The sequence below is a fragment of the Glycine max genome, chromosome 13, assembly GCF_000004515.6.
Source record: "Glycine max cultivar Williams 82 chromosome 13, Glycine_max_v4.0, whole genome shotgun sequence".
Taxonomy (NCBI): Eukaryota; Viridiplantae; Streptophyta; class Magnoliopsida; order Fabales; family Fabaceae; genus Glycine; species Glycine max.
The window spans coordinates 15211996-15232489 of record NC_038249.2 but is presented as its reverse complement, the minus strand read 5'-3'; the positions used below and the strand labels follow the sequence as shown (position 1 = coordinate 15232489).

Sequence of the window (20494 nt, the reverse complement as noted above, 5' to 3'; positions counted from 1 at the left end):
AAAATTACCCACAGCATGTGTCTTATGTAAGCAGCTTCGTAATTAACCTAGTGTTTTAAATGCACTTAGACATATTCATGTGCACCCTTGTATACAAAGACAAACACTAACAATATACTAGTATACTACCTATTTTTGAAGCACACATTTTTGTCATTGGTTTATTTTATTCTTTAAAAACTTAATACTACCTTACAACTAAATTGGCTTTTTAAAAATGAATTAAAAAAATAGAGTATGAAAAAGCATGTTATCAATGTTACTAATTTTGTGGAAATAAAATAATATATTAGTTGTTATTTAATACACAAAGAAAACACAAAAAGGACACGTACGTTACTACTAATTTACTAGTATGTACAGATGAGTATCACCAGTTATGACACATACGTTCAAAGGCTGTGGGGCAAGGTATGGTTGCCTACTCTTTCAAATGCCATTCATGGAATTTATTATGAATGCCACAAAGTAAAACCAGTTTGAGATGGATTTGGTTTTCCATCACGAAATTGCTTGAAACAATTGCTCACAATCGCCATTTATGGCCATGCATTATATTCATGGCCCGGGGCAGGATCCACGTACGAAGGTCAGATTGATTGGCCAAGCACCAACTCGATCTTGACTCTTGAGTACCGATCATATATATTCATTCATCATGCACAATTGTTTAATATTCTGAACACCTATCATAATAAATGAACTTATACAGGACTTCGGCATTTGAAAATTGTGCACAAATAAAATTTCATAAATATAAATGAACTAATTCCGTGAACAAGGTAATATATAGTTACAATACCTAACAAACAACAAAAAGTTATAATTATACTATTAGTGTTGGCCTGAGGACCATCGAGGTGGACGAGCCCTCAGGATCTCATTTTTAGAGGAGCACCAAATTTTTTACTTACTCTATATAAATATTAAAACATCTTTTTATATATGACGTTACAATGTAGCAATGGTAATGTGGGCTGAAGAAATGCTTTTGTTCAGTTGGTTGTAAAATGTAAAGGGATTAAGTTCAGAACATTAGAAAATAATAAAAGTTGAAACTTCTCTATAATATAATAATTTATGATCTTTATGGTGAAATTTTATTTAAAGAATTAAAAGTCATTAGAGAAGTTTTAATAATTAAATCAAAATCAAGCTTTATAATATTTGGTTCTTTTAAAATATTTAATTCTTTCCTAATGCATATTTAACTTATAAAATAATATTAACTATTTATGTTATCGTTGCATCTACTAAAATAAGTTTATCTAAATTAAAAATGTTAATATCCAATTTGCAATCTATGCCACAAGATAGATTAAAAAAATTTACTATCAAAAGTGATTTTTTAAATTGATTATGAACAGATTATAATAATTTTTTACAAAAAGAAGAACAATATATTAATACTTATAAGGGCATAATTTTTTCAACAGGACACTAAAAATCTCGAGGCCAACACTGTATATTATTGTCCCAAAAAAAAAAACCCTTCACATTAAGCACATACAGAGAAGAAAAAAATTATGATTAATGTCAAAGACTTAGAAATATATATCGAATTGAACGTATCAACACAATTAATTGATGAACTTATTGATAAGTATTTTGAAAGAGAAAGGGGTGATTCATTCAGATGGATCACATTTGACTACTGTTCACAAGCATACAAAGAAGGGCATAATGATAATAGTAGTAGTATGTGAAAGCTTTGGGTTTGCTAGAGTCACCAACAGCTTTATCTAATTAACATTAATGTTTGCTGAGGTTAGAGACTTTAAACTATAAGCAGTAGATCATAATAGAGGTTTCCCAGTCCATCCACATTGAATGCCCCCACGCGGTTTTGAGAAGCACGAAGAGAGATAATAGAGTGTTGGCTCCGAAGCTGATGAGCTGACTTTGGCCTTCAAGAGAAGTTAATGCTTTTGCTGTCAACTTTTGACTATTTGCCTTCCCTCTCTCTTCCTTCAGTCAGCGACCCTTCACACACTCTCTTGCTTTTTTTGCCCTATTTATACACCCTTCATTTTGACTCTTTGCCTTAGAGCAAAATTGCAATTAGTAAGAGGAAAACCAAAAGAGATAAAAGAAGAGAGGGAGATAGATATTATAGCTAGCTAGATAGAGATTAGAAGCTATATAATATACATAAAATTGTATTATAGTGAACTAAAAGAAAAGGGTACAAGGGAAGATGGGAAGGCCACCATGTTGTGATAAAGAAGGTGTAAAGAAAGGACCTTGGACTCCTGAAGAAGACATCATTTTGGTGTCTTATATTCAGGAACATGGTCCTAGCAATTGGAAAGCTGTTCCTGCCAATACTGGTAATTAGTGAATCTTCTTCCACTCATGTTTTGTCTTGTTTTTAGCTAGTTAGGGAAGAAAATTCTGAATTATTGTTTCAGCTGTGATCTGATATTAATAGTACTCTCTTTTTGGTTTGATTTTCAGGGTTGTCAAGGTGCAGTAAGAGTTGTAGACTTAGATGGACTAATTACCTGAGACCAGGAATCAAAAGGGGTAACTTCACAGACCAAGAGGAGAAGATGATAATCCATCTTCAAGCACTTTTAGGGAACAGGTAAATTCATCTTATAGCTTCTTAAACTTCTTTTTTTGCCATAAACACCTAGTTATTGAATTTGGTACCATATATATAATACTAATAATATATTTATTTATAATAATTTTTGAGTTTTTTGTGGGAATTTAATTAAGTTCTTTGGTTTTTATTTTTGGACTCACATGCTAAACTGAAGCACATTGATTATGGTGCAGATGGGCTGCAATAGCTGCTTACCTACCACAAAGAACAGATAATGACATAAAAAACTATTGGAACACCTATTTGAAAAAGAAGCTGAACAAATTGGAAGCAGGTTCTGATCAGGGACATAATATTGGGGTTTCAGTTTCTCAGCCAATGTCAAGAGGCCAGTGGGAAAGAAGGCTTCAAACAGATATCCGCATGGCTAAAAGAGCACTTATTGAAGCACTCTCATCAAACAAGGCATCATCATCATCTACCTTGTTATTAGCTGAATCAAATTCAAACCTCTCCAGTGAAAATAGCATCTTCTATAATAGTAACACTAATAAACCCACAACACAATCTATGTGCTATGCTTCAAGTGCTGACAACATAGCTCGTTTGTTGAAAGGGTGGATGAAAAATACACCAAAATTAGCCTCATGTGCTGCCTCAGCTGTGACTCAAAATTCCTTTAACAACTTGGCTGGTGCTGACACTGCTTTTAGTGAAGGAATTACAACAACAAAGGGAAGCACAAGCACTAGTACTGTTGAGTTGTCTGAGACTTTTGACTCCTTGTTTGGTTATGAGTCTTTGGATTATTCTTCAAATTCTGAGTTCTCACCATCTCTTTCTCCCGAGGCTACTCCTTTCCAAGATGAGAGCAAGCCAGATATAACTGCAGATGGAATAGACATGCCTTTCTCTTTGCTTGAGAAATGGCTTCTAGATGATGCTGCTTGTCAAGAGAAACTTGGCTTCTAGATTATTAGTTCAATTTGATATGCTTTTTCTCAGTTATAGGAGACTAAGTTGAATCTCTGACTTTGGCCTTCAACCCCCTTTTGGTTTCTAGAAGTGTATATTCCAATCCAATGTTAACATTATTATATTATAATACTACTATCCTATATTAAATGCCCCACTGGGAAAGTTTGTTTCTCTTTATGATAAAGTTCAATGGAGTTAGATTTTGCTTTTGAATTGGTTTGTTTCATTCTTTAATTTGATCAGGAAGTAAAAGTTTAAGTTGACTAATTCTTCCTTATTTTAATTATGAGTGTGAGCCAGTAGATTATTGTTTAATTAAGCTATTAATTGATCAGATGAAAAAGAATGAAATGATCCCTGAATGCTTTACGGCAAAATCAGATAAGTCAACCTAATAAGTCAACCTAATAATCCAAACTTAAAAGTATAACTAATTAACAATAAATTTAATTAGTTTATGATGCGACTTGAGAGTGTACGTTCTCTATTCATCCCAATAAGACAAATAGTATTTTTTTTTTTCATATCTACTTAGCAGAAAATATTCGAATTTTGTTTGTTTTTGCTTATAAGAAGAGTTTGTTTCGTAAATCAAATGGGATTGGAATAAATCGTTTCATGTTAGCTTCTTTAATTTTTAAGGTTAAATTGCAGATTTTTTTAAATAAGAGAGTCAAATATCTTTATTTTAAAATAAAGAAAATAAAATTGTAGATTGAATAAAATAGAAAGAAAAAAATTACATATAAGTCAAATTTTAATTTTGTATAATTTTTTTTTTTGAAAATTTGGTCTCCTTTAAATTTTTAATCCGTTATTTTGTTCACCTTCGTTGAAAAATTAAGAATTTTTTTTTAATTTTCGATTTTACCTACATTTTATTTTTTTTATTTGGATCTAATTAAACCCTAGACCTAATACATTTAAAGTATCATAAAAATAATTTAATTAATTAAAATATAAAAATAAAATAAATAAACATATACAAATTGAGGATTAAATCAAAATTATATTTTTTTTCTAAAATAAGAGGAAAAAACAAATAAAAAGACTAAAATCACAAATAAGAAATTAAAGGTGGACCAAAATATGAATTTGCCTTTTTTTTTTATAAGTAAAATAAGATTATAAGGGTATCTTAGTCTTGATACATGTCAAACTAAAGGAAAGTGTCGTCACATGCAAAATTCTATAACAAACTGTAAAGTTTGTTTTGTTCATCCACAAACCAATCAAGTTGTTCATAATTTAGCTAGGGTAGTTAGATTTTATGTTGGTCTTCATTGATTTTCATCATTTATCATCTTGTATTGCTGAACAAGTTTCTTTGAAAATAATATGAGCTCATTCTTTTCGGAAAAGAACATCTTAATTAACTGAATTAAATCCCATTTATATAAGAAAAAAAACATTGAACATTATTTATTTGGATTTATATCTTGTCCACGAATTAATTTGATCGAGTTTAAAACACCATTAAAGTTCGAAGAAAACTCTTTAAAATACAATTTTGTTACACCTAATGCAAGTAGACCATATCATAGCATGCCAAAAATAATGTTAAACAGACACAACTTTTTCCTTCTTTAAAGATAGCTAAATTATCCATTTGTTGTTAAAAAAAAATAGCTAAATTGAATATAATGAGTAGAATATCATTACCCAAGTCATGCATAAACTGCATACCAAAATTTGGATTGTCATCAAGCAAGATAGCAATTAGTGACTATTAGCTTCCTCAACGAAAAATAACATATGTTTTTGCTTGAGATAAAAAATTTCTTTTACCTAAGTTAACTTGAGTATCTAAAATAAACCGCTAATATATCATTAATTAGCACTTTAATTTGAGAGGTACAAAACTCTTCCAAAAGTTTTTAAAAATAATATGGAAAAATTCCTAATAGTAGCTGAGTTTGTAAAAAAGAATAAGTTGATTTAATGGTAAAAAAAGTTGGAAAAATCCTCCTTCCGCACCCATTGATTTGGCAAGTCGCTACATAAAGAAAAAAGAACCCAAGACATTTACTAGATCTACCAACAATAACTCTTCTTCCTACAATCCTACACATAAAATCTCCCCTTCACCTCCAAATTCAACTCTAGTAATTATAATACCACTCTCTCATTTCAACAACATATATATACAACCTATCAAGTGAGACTTGATAAAAGTGAGAAAAAGGAATGTTTCAGGCTAGAATTGTCAATTCAAATGTGTTGCCAAAATGAAGCCTCTTCCCCATTTATGACCTTTCTTGTTACGCTTTATATAAACCATGAAGTTTGAACATGATCAATTAGCAATATATTCTCTATTGAGCACAAATTCCTCTACCGAACCGAACTTATAGAAGAATCTTATTAAGAATTCCCTACATGCTAAATTCCTATGTTACCATACTTATGAACTAAAATTGGATACCCAACAATGACAAAATCTACTACAAGTTGCTACCTCCATTTAGCTAATAAACATAGGTTAACAAGTTTTAATCAAGTCCTTTCCTATTAAATCACTACAATATTTTAAATAAGAAATTTTGCCCCATCTAATTCCCATGCAATTTCAGGACGACCATCTCCATGGACCACAAGAAAGTTCTATGTAACTCTTTTAAAACACTCAAGACATCTTTTAACATTTTGTAAAATGAAAGACAAAATAAAGGTAAAATAGATAATATAAAATTTACTAGTACAATGAGGTCACCTAAAGACAATTTCTTTCATTTCCATTGTATCGAAGCTTCATTTACTCTATAATCGATGACAAAATACAATCTTTTTTGGATTTGCACCTATCGGTAATCCAAGAAACTTAAAAGGAAGGTTTTCTTTTTGTACCGTAGTAAAGAAATTAGCGTTGCTTCCAGAAAAAACACTCAAATAAACTATATTTTAAGCATAAAATATGTTTTTAATTTTTTAAAAATTTGAAAGTTCAATTTTAGTCTTTCTAAAAAATTTTATCCATTTTTTATCGTTTTAATTTTAAAATATATCACTTTTTATCTTTCAAGTACTATTTAAATCATTTTCGTCTATTTATAAAAAAAATACTATTTAAATTAGTTTGAAGATCAAAAGAGGTGTATTTCAAAATTAGTGGAACAAAAAGTAACAATTTTTTTATAGAAAGTAAAACTGAACTTCAAAAAGAGAAGTTAAAAATATATTTTACCAAAAAAATTCTTTAGCCCAGAATAAGTTTAAATCCTTGAAAAATAGCCTTTAAGCCCTTAAATTTTCCATTGGTGGCTCTTCAACCAACAATGTATCATCTTCATACAGTGACAATGAAATTAATATTGACCGCCCCATTAATCGAGAATCTAGAAACAGTAGGAAAAAAAGGTGGGTAAGGATCCTCTTACCTTAATTAAGCCCCTAAACATAATTATTTTCTTCATTGAACAACCATTAACGAGCATAAAAAAAGTGCCACATGGAACACACATGTTCATATATATTCAAGTTCTCCATCTCTCACAAAGGTCTAGCTAGCCTCCATAAGTTTTATACAATTTGTTATATGAATATTTTGGGACAATTTTTTTAATATATATAAAATCTTACAGATTTTATTCAAAACACAATTATTTAATGTCTACAGAAAAAAGATATAAATTTTTCTCATGACTACAATGTAAAAATCTCACATGGAAATGTCCATTTTTAATATATACAGGATGGTTAAGCCAACGCCACACCTTAAACTTCTTGTAGTTGATTTTATCTTTGGTTGTAGCTAGTGTTCAACTTTGCATTAGCGTAGAAAACTATCAGAAGCATACCAACTATTTTCTTATAATAGTGTGTCGTATGCAACTTTCAGGATCAAATTGGTGTATTTTAAAAAAGAATTATAGACCAAAATGAATTTTTTAAAATTTTAGACACCAAATCAAATGTTTTAAAATAACTTAGGAATTAAATTGATAATTAAGTCTTTAATAAACTTTTCACATATGGCCTGATCTTTATTAATTAGGGTCTAATTTTGTCATATACGTGCATGTTGAGTTTTAATGAGTTTAAATTTCATTACCACCTGACCCCTGTGTGTCTTTTTTCAGTCATTATTTCCAGTAACAATGATTTAAAAGTATAGTTACTTTCTAAATAATTGATATTGATGAAAATTACAAGCTCATTTAACTCTGTAAAGGCCAAAACAACTTATCAGCTCTATCAATAGTCATAACCAACACCAATTATTATCAAACCACTCTTGCATATCAGTCATATAAGCACCCTATTAAGTGAGACTTGGTATATACGCAACGAAAAGAAAGTTCTCATCTAGCATTGTTGATTGTGACAAAATCAAACATGTTCTCGTTTTTTACATTTTTAGACACACGTTGGGAAAACCAAAAGCAGTACCACATGATTAATATCATCCACCAAGTTGAAGTAGAAGAAGTTTCAATCAGACTCTACATTCTTATATTACAGTATTTTTAGGATAAAAGTGAAAGTAAAAAAAAAACCATTAGAATCTACGAGAATTAACCACCTACATTTAATTAATAAGCTCAAATAAATTTTTTTTAAAAAACCTTTTATCTCTAAACCACCACAAGAATTTGGTTCACCAATTTTGTCCCACTCAACACATGCAATTTTAGGAGAATCATCTCCACCAGATCATGGAAATTTTGTTAAAACTCTTAAAAATAATAAAAACATTTTGAACATTATGCAAAATAAGCTAAGATAATATAGAATATATAATATCTATAAATAACTATTAACACAAGTAATAACGACTTATATCTCATAATCAAATCATTTAGGATTCGAATCCTAATTAACCCTTAGGTGACAATTTCATATCAATACTATGATCATAAAAAAATATATACAAATGTTGAATACCTTTGTAAGAAATTAATAGACAACAAATCCTTATTTCTATATTTATAGATAAAAAATTGGTGTTGCCTATCTATTTATAGTAAATAATAGATGAACAAATGTTCTCAAAAGATTTAAAAGCTATTCTATAACTGTTAAAGTATATCATAAACAACAACAAAATTAAAAGTGAGCACCTAAGTATCCGCATACTCTTTATTAGATATTTTCAATATTTTTTTTATCTTTTTTAAATATGCATTTTACACTTTCTACAACTATTTAAAATCTTTTTCTTAATCGTCTCAAATTACATTTCTTTTATCCTTCTCAATATATCCGATTGTACATTTTAACGGATTATACCTTTCAATCTCCTATCTTCAATTTCTATCTCAAATTAAATTTTTATATTTTTAAAATGATAAATAATTAAAAATAACATTATATCACAATTTTATTGTCCAGTTAAATCTAAAATCTAAAATATATGAATGTACCCGCATTTGCGTGCATGTAATAAATGTAAAAAAAAAATACAAGAGATATTTTTTATGTTGATTTAATTATGCTTGCAACCATTTACACCACGATCTCATATAAACATTTATCAATTTTACAACCGTGTCAACAAAACACATCTATCAAAGAAAAAAAAACCACAAATAAAATGCAAATATAACACCATCCATTTCACTCTCTCACCTTCTTTAACTTCTAACTATCTATATTCATATAATATTTCACTAGTCCACTCAATTTTGTGGATAACATTGTAAGAATTGATTTGTCACAAATAGTCACGCGTGGTGTATTTCCTCTATGATTTTTTTGCCCGTGCAATTAGCATTCATGCTGTAATGGGATAAGAAAAAATCTTAATTCCCTCTTCTTCATTCCTTAAGACTCATGTGCACGGTTAAGGGAAGGAAAAAAAAATAGAAATTGAATGTGTCTTTTTTACTATAGTACATATTATGTCTTTTTTCCAGTCCTACCATCCTACCCCTATGATGCCAAGACCTATTCAAGATGAAGAGCATTACCAAGTAAAAGAAAAGAAATTTTCTTGTATTTTAACACATGATCATGTAACAATATTAACATTAAATATACATATGTATAATGTCTCTTGGCATACACCTTGCTTCTTGCATAGGAACAGAAAAACCTAGAATTATTGTTTGTAACTTTTGATTTTTCATTCACCTAATGTTACTTAGTAATTACACAAAAATAGCAAGCTAGAGAGCTAGGAAGTTTCTTTTCCATCTTATATATATATATATATATCTAGGTATTTTTCAATAAAAAATTATAGACTAATTCTATAAAATATTATTTTTTTTAACTGCAACAACTCCTCTCCCCCCTTCTACACCACCCAAAGTTTCCTTGTTATCAATTTCCCGATTTGTCCCTCCTTCACGTCTCTCCCACACTCAATCTCCTTTAAGGACATATCAATCTTTTCACATCCAAACCACAACACATGGAGTGACGGACACACTGCAATGCTCGCAAGGTGACATGTGAAGTGGGACTTCAATTTATCAAACCCATTCTTTCCTTTGTTCACACCCTCATCAACGATCATCGTTACTTGCCTCGTCCTTCACCAATGCTTGTCAATTGATTTCATTTTCTCTTTCTTGTTATTTTTTTTATCTTCTGTATGTATGGATCATTTTACATTTCTTACAACTATTTAAAATCTTTTACTAAATCCTCTCAAATTACATTTCATTTATCTTTATCAATACATGTGATAGTCTTAATTATACCTTTCAATATACTTTCTATCTCAAATTAAATTTTAACAATTTTTAAAATGATCAATAATTAAAAATAACATTATATCAATTTTAATTTTCTAGTTTAAATCTATAATAATATACATATGTATGTGTAAGTGTGCATGTGCGTGCGCACTCATGCATGTGTAATAAAAATATTTTTTAATGTTGTTTTCATTATGCTTGTAACTATTTTACACCATGATCTCATATAAAAATTGATCAATTTCACAATCTTTCCATCAAAACACATCGATAATAGAAAAACAAAACTAGAAATGAAATGCAAACATAACACTGTCAATTTCAGTCTCTCACCTGTTGTAACTCCTAACAATACTCCTAACAATATTCATATAATATTCCTTCCGTCCACTCAATTTTGTGGATAACATTGTAAGAATTGATTTGTCATAAATGTTCATGTGTGGTGCATTTTCTCTATTGTTTTTCTTTTTTCAAGTTAATTGTTTAATTTTAGAAGAAATTGAAGGTGTCTTTCTTACACGGACCATTTTATACTAGAGTACATATTATGTCTTTTTTTCCAACCCCACCTTCCTACTCATTTGATTTCAATGCCCTATTCAGGATAAATAAAATTACCAAGTAAAAAAATTGAAATTTCTCATATTCAAACACATCATTGCATGTCATTATTAACATGAAATATAAATTTATTGCAAAGGAGCAAATAATTCAAGAATTATTGTTAGTAACTTTTGATTTTTTAGTCACCTAATGTTACTTAGTTACGCAAAAATAGCTAGCTAGAGAGAGCTAGGAAGTTTCTTTTCCAATTTTTTTTATAAATCCAGGTATTTTTCTTAAAATAAAATTATAGACTAATTCTATAACATATTAAAATATATTTTTTTGACTGCGACAACTCTCCCCCTCCACGCCACCCAAAGCTTCTTTGTTACATCAATTCCCTGATTCTCCCCTCCCTCTATCACCCCTTTCCCACACTCAATCTCCTTCAAGGGCAGACCCCATTTTTTCACATCCAGATCACAACACATATAGCAGAGGATACACTGCAACTCTCACAAGGTCGTGTGTGAAGTGGGGTTACAAGTTTATCGAGACTCATTGGCCCTTCCATATCGATGGTCATCCTTCACCAATGTCCGTCGGTTGGTTCCATTTTGTCTTTCTCAATATTTTATTTAACAATGAGGGCAAAAAAATAGTTATAATTCAGTTTTAAAAAAAGGATTAAATATGTTTTTGGTCCTTGATAAATTAATGAATCTTGTTGGGGGTACTTAATATATTTTTTGTATTGAATCTCTAATAAAATAAAATAATTATTTTTAGCCCTTGTTATTTTATTTTAGTTCTTCTAATATATCTATTTTTTTCATTTTTGTTCTTATAAAATTTTGTTCATTTTATATTAGTCCCTTTGAAAAATATATTATAGTGACAAAAATGAAAAATTAGATATATTAGGAGGACTAAAACAAAATAACAAGATCAAAAATAAATTTTTTGTTTTTTATAGACTCACTGCAAAAAATAAATTTATTAGGGACCCAAAATAAAAATTTATTAATTTATCAAGTACCAAAAGCATATTTAAGCCCACTATAAAAGTTCTAATTTGGTTGATAAATTTTCCTTAATTTATTTATTAGGTTCAATTTGGTCAATTTATTTTTAATTTTTCTAATTAGATCCTTTTTTTAAATGGATTAAATTTTGTGTCATCTAAAATCAATTTTGGTCTCATTTTTCCCAAAGAAAAATGGAATGAAACTGAACTAATTTTAAAAAATAAATTATCTAATTGAACCTTTTCAAAAATAAAGAGATCAAATTGAACCTAAAAAATAAATTAGATAACCAAAATAATAATTAAACCTAAAAATTAAAAGGATAAAGTATCAATTCATTTTCTCTTTTTTATTTTTTAAATTCATTTTTAAAAAAATTACCTTATGGGGACAATACCTACTTTTTAATGGGGGAAAATAATTTTTTTTACACATATACAAATAAAAAAAAATCTTGTGGAACACACTCACACATCATCCCCCTATTTGTATATGCATTTTACACTTAGAACTATTTAAAATCTTTTACCTAATTGTCTCAAATTATATTTCATTTATAATCTTTATCCATCTATGTGATGGTCTTAACTGTTTGTACCTTTCAATCTACTCTCTTCAATTTCTATCTCAAATAGATTTTAATATTTTTTTAAATGATAAATAATTAAAAATAACATTATATCATAATTTTAATTTGCTACTTTAAATCTAAAATAATATACATATGTGTGTGTGCGTGTACATGCAATAACATGCATGCGCCCATGTGCACGCATGTGTAATAAACATATTTTTTTTCAAGAGATGTTTTTAATGTTATTTTCATCTTGCTTGCAATTATTTTGCACCATAATCTCATATAAAAATTAATCAATTTCACAACCTTATTAACAAAACACATCTATAAGAGAAAAACAAAACTACAAATGAAATGCAAATATAACACCATCAATTTCACCATTCCACCTTTTGTAACTTCTAACAATATTCATATAATATTTTCCCAATCCTCTCAATTTTGTGGATAACATTGTAAGAATTGATTTGTCATATATGCTCATGTGTAGTTAGTGACAGATTCATAAATTTTTTTTAGTGGGAACAAGAAATAATTTCTAATATTTTTACAAAAAGTAAAATATCACAAGGTACTGCAAAATATGTAATATCATGATAAAAGAAATCTAAAGTACTTAAGCTTTTACATATTATAATTGTGGTCTATGTATTTTCATACTTGAAAAATGTTCTGAGTTTTTCATTGTAAATACTAATTTAGTATGTGAAATGTCACACTCTTCATTAAAATAACCAACGCTAGAACACCATTAATCCGAATTTCTTTATATCAAGAACACAATAAAAGAAAAATGCTCATAGAAGATTATACCATAGAAGTTTTTAAAAAGTACGTGTTTTACTCACCCCTTAAAGCAAGTAACTCGAGTTCCTTATTTTTGCCTCAGCAAAATTTATTCGCTTTCCTTCCTCTCAATCATTGAGCAACCCACTAATGTCAAGAAAGATTTATTTGTATGATTTTAAGAAAATGAATTGTCTATTCTTATATCAACGTTATACGTAATTTGAAATTATATTTTTTGATATTTGTTTAACTAATCTTTCTTAATTTATCTCTTATTTTTATTTAATCAAATATATTATTATTCTAATATCTTTTCAAAAAATATAATAATCTAATATATTAAAATAATTTAATCTATCTTTTCTTTCACTAAAAGATATATTTAGATAATCTTTATCTAAATAATTATTGGATTATTTTTGTGATGTTACATGAAACGTGTGCTCTATATAATGTGTAGTATTTTTTTATTTTTTTTGTGTTACTATAACAATTATGAGAATTGGGCTAAATGATTTAGACATGTAAGTTTTGTATTGAATGTGTTACGTTTGTTTGGACTTTGGGTTAAAAAAATCTTATGGGGACAATATATAATTTTTTTTATGGAGGCTATTTTCTTTAACAAATAAGGTGCATCCACCACTGTGTGTGGTGCATTTTCTCGATTGTTTTTCTTTTTTTAAGTTAATTATTTAATTTTATAGTTTCATCTTGACAATGGAAGTAACATCCTTGTTGTAAAGGGATAAGAAAAACATTGAGTTCATCTTCCTCATTCCTCAAGACTAGTGCATTATTATGGGCTCATGCATTATTACGGGAAGAAAAATTAGAAATTGAATGTGTATGTCTTTCTTACACATGATCATTTTTAACTATAGTACATAATGTCTTTTTTCCAACCCTACCTTCGTACCCCTATTATGTCTTTTTTCCAACCCTACTTTCCTACTCCTATAATGCCAAGAACCTATTCGGGATGAAGAGCATTAAAAGAAATGAAATTCTCTTGTATTCAAACACATCATTTTGTGCAATTATTAAAATGAAATATAAATTTATACAAAGTCTTTTGGAGTGTACCTTGTTTCTTGTAAAGGAGTACAAAAATCTAGAATTATTGTTAGAAACTTTTATTTTTCAGTTACCTATTGTTACTTAATAATTATTCAAAAAATAGCTAGCTTGGAAGACTAATTCTATGAAATATTAAAATTTATTTATAAAATCAACATCTCTTAACAAATATTCTTTCATATAAATAGACTTAGCTTGAAAATTAAAGTTTTTACCATATATGTAAAAGATATAATTATCTGTCTATTTTGTTATAAGGAAGTTTCCATTGCAGTCCTTAAATTAGGTGAATATCAGATTTGGTTACCTTTGGCCCCCACTAAAATGACTTGAACTTTAATTACATTGGAGGTATGGCATCCTGCAAAATAATAAAGTTCCACCTAGCATTATTGGTTTTGACCATTATTGGTTTTAAGTGAGATGAGGTTTTCCTATACACATATATTGTGTATATTGTACCCTTTGAACCATAGAATATGTACAACTACTTATATATCCGTGGCTAGTAGAAATAGAAAAAGAAGAAAAAAAATGTTTATATATCATGAGAAATCCTTGAGCATCTTTTTCAAGTTGCCAGCAAGAGCTAACTTGTTAACGACAGAATCATGTGCCTCTCAAGCATGACCTTTCTGAGCCCAACGATCATTTTGCATTTAGTGCACCATGTGGATGCATGCTGCTTTGACAGCTTGCATTGCCACTCACCTAACTATAGAAGAAAAAGACACATAGTATACACAATTAAATGAAATAATCGTTCCACATAAATTCTCTGGGCATTAAGAATTGAAATATTAAGTAGAAAATGTGTTAATCTTGTAATTATTCCATGTTCAATTAATTGCTTAGGTACCCGCAATTGTGTGAACCTTTCTTCATAATTTTTAAGTTGTTATTAGCTTATTGTTTGTGGTCTGTTTTAATTTGCTTTTCTAAATAATTCCTTGAAGCATGTGCAACAACACAAGGACCAAGTCTTATTGTTAGATGTAAGATCATTAATAAATATTCATTAATAAGTTTGATCATATTAGGATAATTGTACGTACTTTGATATGGTATTAATGCTTCTATCTATAAGTAAGTCGGAGTTCGATTCTTACTACATATTTTTCTTATAAGTAAAACAACATTAAGAAACATGGTACGCATTCTATTCTAATATTCATAAATAAAAGTCTACAATATCAAATTAAAAAGATAAAAGAGCACTACTCATCTTGACTTTAAAACACGTCTACAATCTATCCTCAACTATACAGTAGAGAATTGACGACTAAAACTTAATTATTATATTAATTCTATTAAGTTTAACACAAATTAAATTTCTCACATATTTTTCACCGGATTTTGGAAACCACGATTAGAGAGATTGCAATGGGCCAAGCCTGGACATGCAAATGCCATTGCCTACCCTTCATTTGGGCATTGCTACGCCCACCCAGAAAAGTTTTTGGTACACCCAGCAATTGCGAGATTTTCCCATTTTATCCTTCAGATAAAGATTAGCTAATCCGTAAGTTTTTTTTTAATTTTATTCAAAAATATGCTTTACAAATTAATTTAAAATTAATGACTCAAGTAGGAGTTGAACCAATGACTTTTGCATTATTAGTATGACGCTCTAACCAATTGAGCTAATAAGTCAATTATATTATAAAGTAAATAATATTACTATATATAATACTAAAATTTATAATGTATATTTACTATACATGTGAATTTGAATAATAAATTTTTTGACAATTAATATATTATCCCAATCCATAAGGCTCATACGAATTACAAATTAGTCAATCTGTATCCCTTTTACGAAAGGGCAAAACAGGAAAATCACATAATTGCTAGATGTACCAATAATTTTGTTGGGTGCACATAACAACGCTCCCTTCTTTTACATTATCAATGCATCCCCAACTACTTTTGTCTTCTTGAATAATCACATAGGCACAACATCAATTTTATTTGTTTAAATATTTTTTAGACTCATGATAAATGATTGATTTTTATTATGAATTTATAATAATTTTTTTGTTACATTAAATTTTTTATATATTTAAATTTTTGTTTTGAATACTTATAATTAATTAAGTAATGGTGTAATAATATCTCATATGCTTATTATATTAGAAAGATATGTTCATGGCGTGTCATATCATCATTTAACTAAAATCTAAAATTGAATGCAACAAAAAAATTATTAAAAATCTAAAATAAGAATTTATCATTTATCAAAGAACTAAAATATATTTTAATCTATTTTATTTAACAATAAATACATAAGTTTCGCTATCACTAGTCAAGTCATGCATTAACTTCGTTCCTTAGCAAGTGCAACCATTAGAGTTCTCTCTGTTCCTCCTTTTGCTGCTTCTAGATACTGATATAACAACTATAAGGCATGAAATTCCAACACATGGCTGCATTTTGAAAAGAAAAAAAAAACGATTCAAAACAGACATGCGTGGTTGTACTTTCTTTTGTGCCTAGCCTGAACCAAATTAGTCTGTCTTGCGGTGTCGTTCTAGTCAAAAAGCCAATCTGTCATTACAAATATACATAAAGGGTCGATTATTATGCTTAAATTATAGTATTTCTTTTGCTTTTATTTTAATGAAATACTATTTTAACTCTATATATATGTGGTTATTATGAAAAATCAGAATTATCAACCCTACAACATCTTTGCAAAATGGTCAATTTGTGTTGGCCTCGACATTGATCACTAATGCAAATTAAGTAACACCAATCGTGATTTTTTTTTATAAAAGAAATTATATATTTCAACTTGCGACAACTAAGCTGATGCTACCTAATTTTTCCTTTTTTTTTCAGAATAAATCTAAAAGTGTCAACCTAGGCAACGCTACTTCATAAGCTTGAGAAATTGGATGCGAAGATTGTTTTCCTATGGTGAACTTGAGGAGAACATGTGTAATAGAAAGGCTCTGAGGTATTAGGTAAAAAAGATTATGTGTACTTGTTGAAACTATGTCCAAAGCAATGGTGAAAGAGATATTTGACTCATTTATAATTTCTTACAATTCTAAGAAATGCAACTATGATAGTTACATTTACTTCTTAAATTAGTGTGTTGATGTGTCATTTATTTATCACTTTTATATGTTGAATGCAATCCAGGATAAAGAAGAAATATAAAGTGTCAAAACTCATCTCTGTATACATTGTGGTCTACAATTGCACTACCCACTATTAACACTAACCTTGTGTTTGGATTAGGAATTTTAAGGAATTTGAAATGTCTAGAATTTGAATTACTTTGATTTTAATTTCTTTCATTTTTCAAATGCTTTGTTTGGATAAATCAATTCAAATTTCTTTCATTTTAAATTCTTTGTTTGGATAGGACAATTCAATTTCCTCCATATGCAAAATTTCAATTTTATATTTTAAATAGATGAAATTTTAATATTAAACTTTATAGAAAATAAACACAATCTAATTTTGAAATATTAATTAAAATAATTTAAATTTTTAATAATTTATAAATATAAAATATTGATAATTTTAACTAGGATTGTTTTGTCTGACCACAAACAGTGATATTTTTAAACCGACATCAACAAAGGCTATTTTTCGGTCGACATCAAATAAGATTTTTTTTTTGTCAAAGTATGCCGGGAATATTTGTCAGCTGACGTCAGCAGGAGTCATTTTTTGTCTAACGTTGGTTGAGTCTATTTTTCAGCCGATGTTGCTAGATTTTTTTTACCAACGTTGACTAGGGTTTTTTTGGCCGACACCGGCTAGGGTCTTTTCGAACGACATTGACCAAGGCTATTTTTAGTCAATGATTTCTTGGTTGTCTAAATTATGTAGGAGAATTTGTCCCATATTTAAACAACATTATCAAACCATTGCATGATAGGCTAAAGAAAAATTCGTCTTCTTGGTCTGACCTCCATACTCAAACTGTGAAAAATGTCAAACTCAAAGTCCAATCTATAAAATGTTTGTATCTCCCTATCCCATAGGCATTCAAAATTGTTGAAATTGATGTATCCGACATAGGTTATGGTGGTATCCTTAAACAAAGAGTCCATGACCAAGAACATGTCATTGCATACACATCAAAGCATTGGAATTCTACACAATTATAATATTCAACTGTTAAAAAAGAAGTTTTAGCATTTGTTTTGTGCATTTCCAAATTTCAATCAGATTTGTTAAATCAAATTTTTTTAATCCCGATTAATTGTAAGTCGGCTAAAGATATTTTATAGAAAGATGTCAAAAACCCTGCCTCAAAACAAATTTTTGCAAGATGGAAAGCAATCTTAAGTGTCTTTGATTTTGAGATAGAATATATCAAGGGCACCTCAAACTCTCTACCTGACTACCTTACCCGTGAATTCTTACAGAAAAATGGCGATGCCTCCTAAGGCAACAGGAACCTCCTAGAGAGGAGGTCGGAGTACAGGCAAAGGTTTCAAATTGGCTCTACCAGAGCCAAAAAATATCAAGAAAAGTTCTTCAATATCCTCTAGGTCACCAACCCAGGCTGGGTCTTCCATCCAGAAAATTAAAATTGAAGGGTCATTGACCCAAATCATCTCCATCAAACCTGAGTCATCCACTCAGGATTCTCCCAAACCGACAACCGCCAAACAGACATTGGTCGACTATGCTTGGTCAATTCAAACACTTCAGGCCCTTCAAGAAATGGGTCTGACCAAAAGTTCCTAAATTAAACAAAAAGACCTGGGCAGACATTGCCTCAGAATCCGATGATGATTCTTAAACAAACTTACAAGACACTATTCAAAATGCAAAAATTTCCAAAACGACCATCAGTTCCAAAGGGAAACAAGCCTTAACCCAAACCCAAACACCATCTACCAAACACACTAATAGTTACATTTATAAAAACAAATTTTCAACTGTTTTGCAGATGGAACCTGAATTTTGGGACAAAAACCCATTCAAGGCGACAGCCAAGGCTTTTCCGTCAGGATTTTATTTCAAACCAACCGCAATCAATAAGACAAGAACCTTTTATGAACTTATACTGGTAGACTCAAATTCAGTGTCTATCAAACACTTCAAGGACTCAAAGGACCAATCGTTGAATACTCACTCAACGATCCAAATCTTTAAAGTTCTTCAACCAAGGCATTTTGGCCCAGACCTAAACAAAGGCAAAAAAAATTCAGTACCATTTGATCCTGTAGGATATACCTACTGGGATTATGTTGATGCTTGGACCAAGGTATTTTGGCACCAGAATAATCGCTACAAGCACTTATGGCTGATATACTTCATGACTAACGTAGTCTACAACTTCCCAAACTGGTTTTTTCAATGGAGGGATTTCTTTGGCCCAATACCAGAGATCTTCCCAGAGCAGGTTCAACAAGGATTTGCTCAATTCAAAAAACAATACAATTCTCAAGAATCACGCATTCCAACAGATCTTAAGTATTTGTCCAATTTTGCTCTGTCATGGATTTTTTCATGGTAATATCGATATAGTAAAACTGAAAAAACAAATCAATTTCCATCGCTATAGAGGCATACCTTTGTGAAATGGTGGACACAGTTTGATTCATCCAAGGCTGACCCAAAACAAGTCAAGCTTTGGTTCCAATCTCATCCGAAACTTCTCAAGGCAGCCGATCCAGAAACTTCTGTATTTCTCAACCAGAAGTCTCAACTTGCTACGTTCCTAACTGGCTCAAGGTCTAAAGAAAGCTTGGCCAAGAACCTTAAAGAAGTTCTCCAAATGTTATAGCAAGAAGATGAAGGCTCTTCCTCAAAGAAGGAAGAAACCAGTTCGTCAGGAGAAGAAGGAGAAGACCCCTTCTACCAAAACGAAGATGATTGTTTTGGTATTTCTCTGGATGATGATTAAGATTGTTAATTGTACTATCGGTCAAGTAACCGGTTGTATGTTTTAATATTTCCGGTCAAGTTACCGGAACTGTAGCAAATAGTGAAATTTTTTACTATAAAAGGAGTCCTCGTCATTAATGTGAGGCACCTTTTCAGATAGCTATTTCCCAAGTCTTTAGAGAGAGGTGCTCTGCATAGGAAAACTTTGTAAGCTCTTCTTTTGGTTTCAATAAATTTAATATTTTTACCATTTCTCTTCTCCCTCTTTGTCGATCCTGTGCGACTCTACCGTCGCTTTGGTTTCTTTATTTCTGAAAACCTAGGATTTGTAAGCCTGCAAAGGTGTGCCCTTGATATTTGTTTTTGATATATATATATATATATATATATATATATATATATATATATATAATATGCGTACATTATCTTAAACCGCATA

At 29.6% G+C, this 20494-nt stretch overlaps 1 protein-coding gene across 1 annotated transcript; it reads left to right on the top strand.

The window, feature by feature from the left end:
- The first annotated feature begins 2020 nt into the window (after window positions 1–2020).
- MYB53 (MYB transcription factor MYB53) lies at window positions 2021–3706 on the top strand. Its single transcript, NM_001354168.1, has 3 exons — window positions 2021–2330; window positions 2458–2587; window positions 2785–3706. The coding sequence occupies exons 1-3, from the start codon at window positions 2198–2200 to the stop codon at window positions 3521–3523; spliced, it is 1002 nt and encodes a 333-aa protein (NP_001341097.1). The 5' UTR covers window positions 2021–2197; the 3' UTR covers window positions 3524–3706.
- Window positions 3707–20494: the final 16788 nt, after the last annotated feature.

Coding starts and splice junctions, on each gene's coding strand:
- MYB53 (NM_001354168.1), top strand. CDS start 2,198: ATGGGAAGGCCACCATGTTGTGATAAAGAAGGTGTAAAGAAAGGACCT. Junction 2,331..2,457: donor AGCTGTTCCTGCCAATACTG/GTAATTAGTGAA, acceptor TTTGATTTTCAG/GGTTGTCAAGGTGCAGTAAG. Junction 2,588..2,784: donor CAAGCACTTTTAGGGAACAG/GTAAATTCATCT, acceptor ATTATGGTGCAG/ATGGGCTGCAATAGCTGCTT.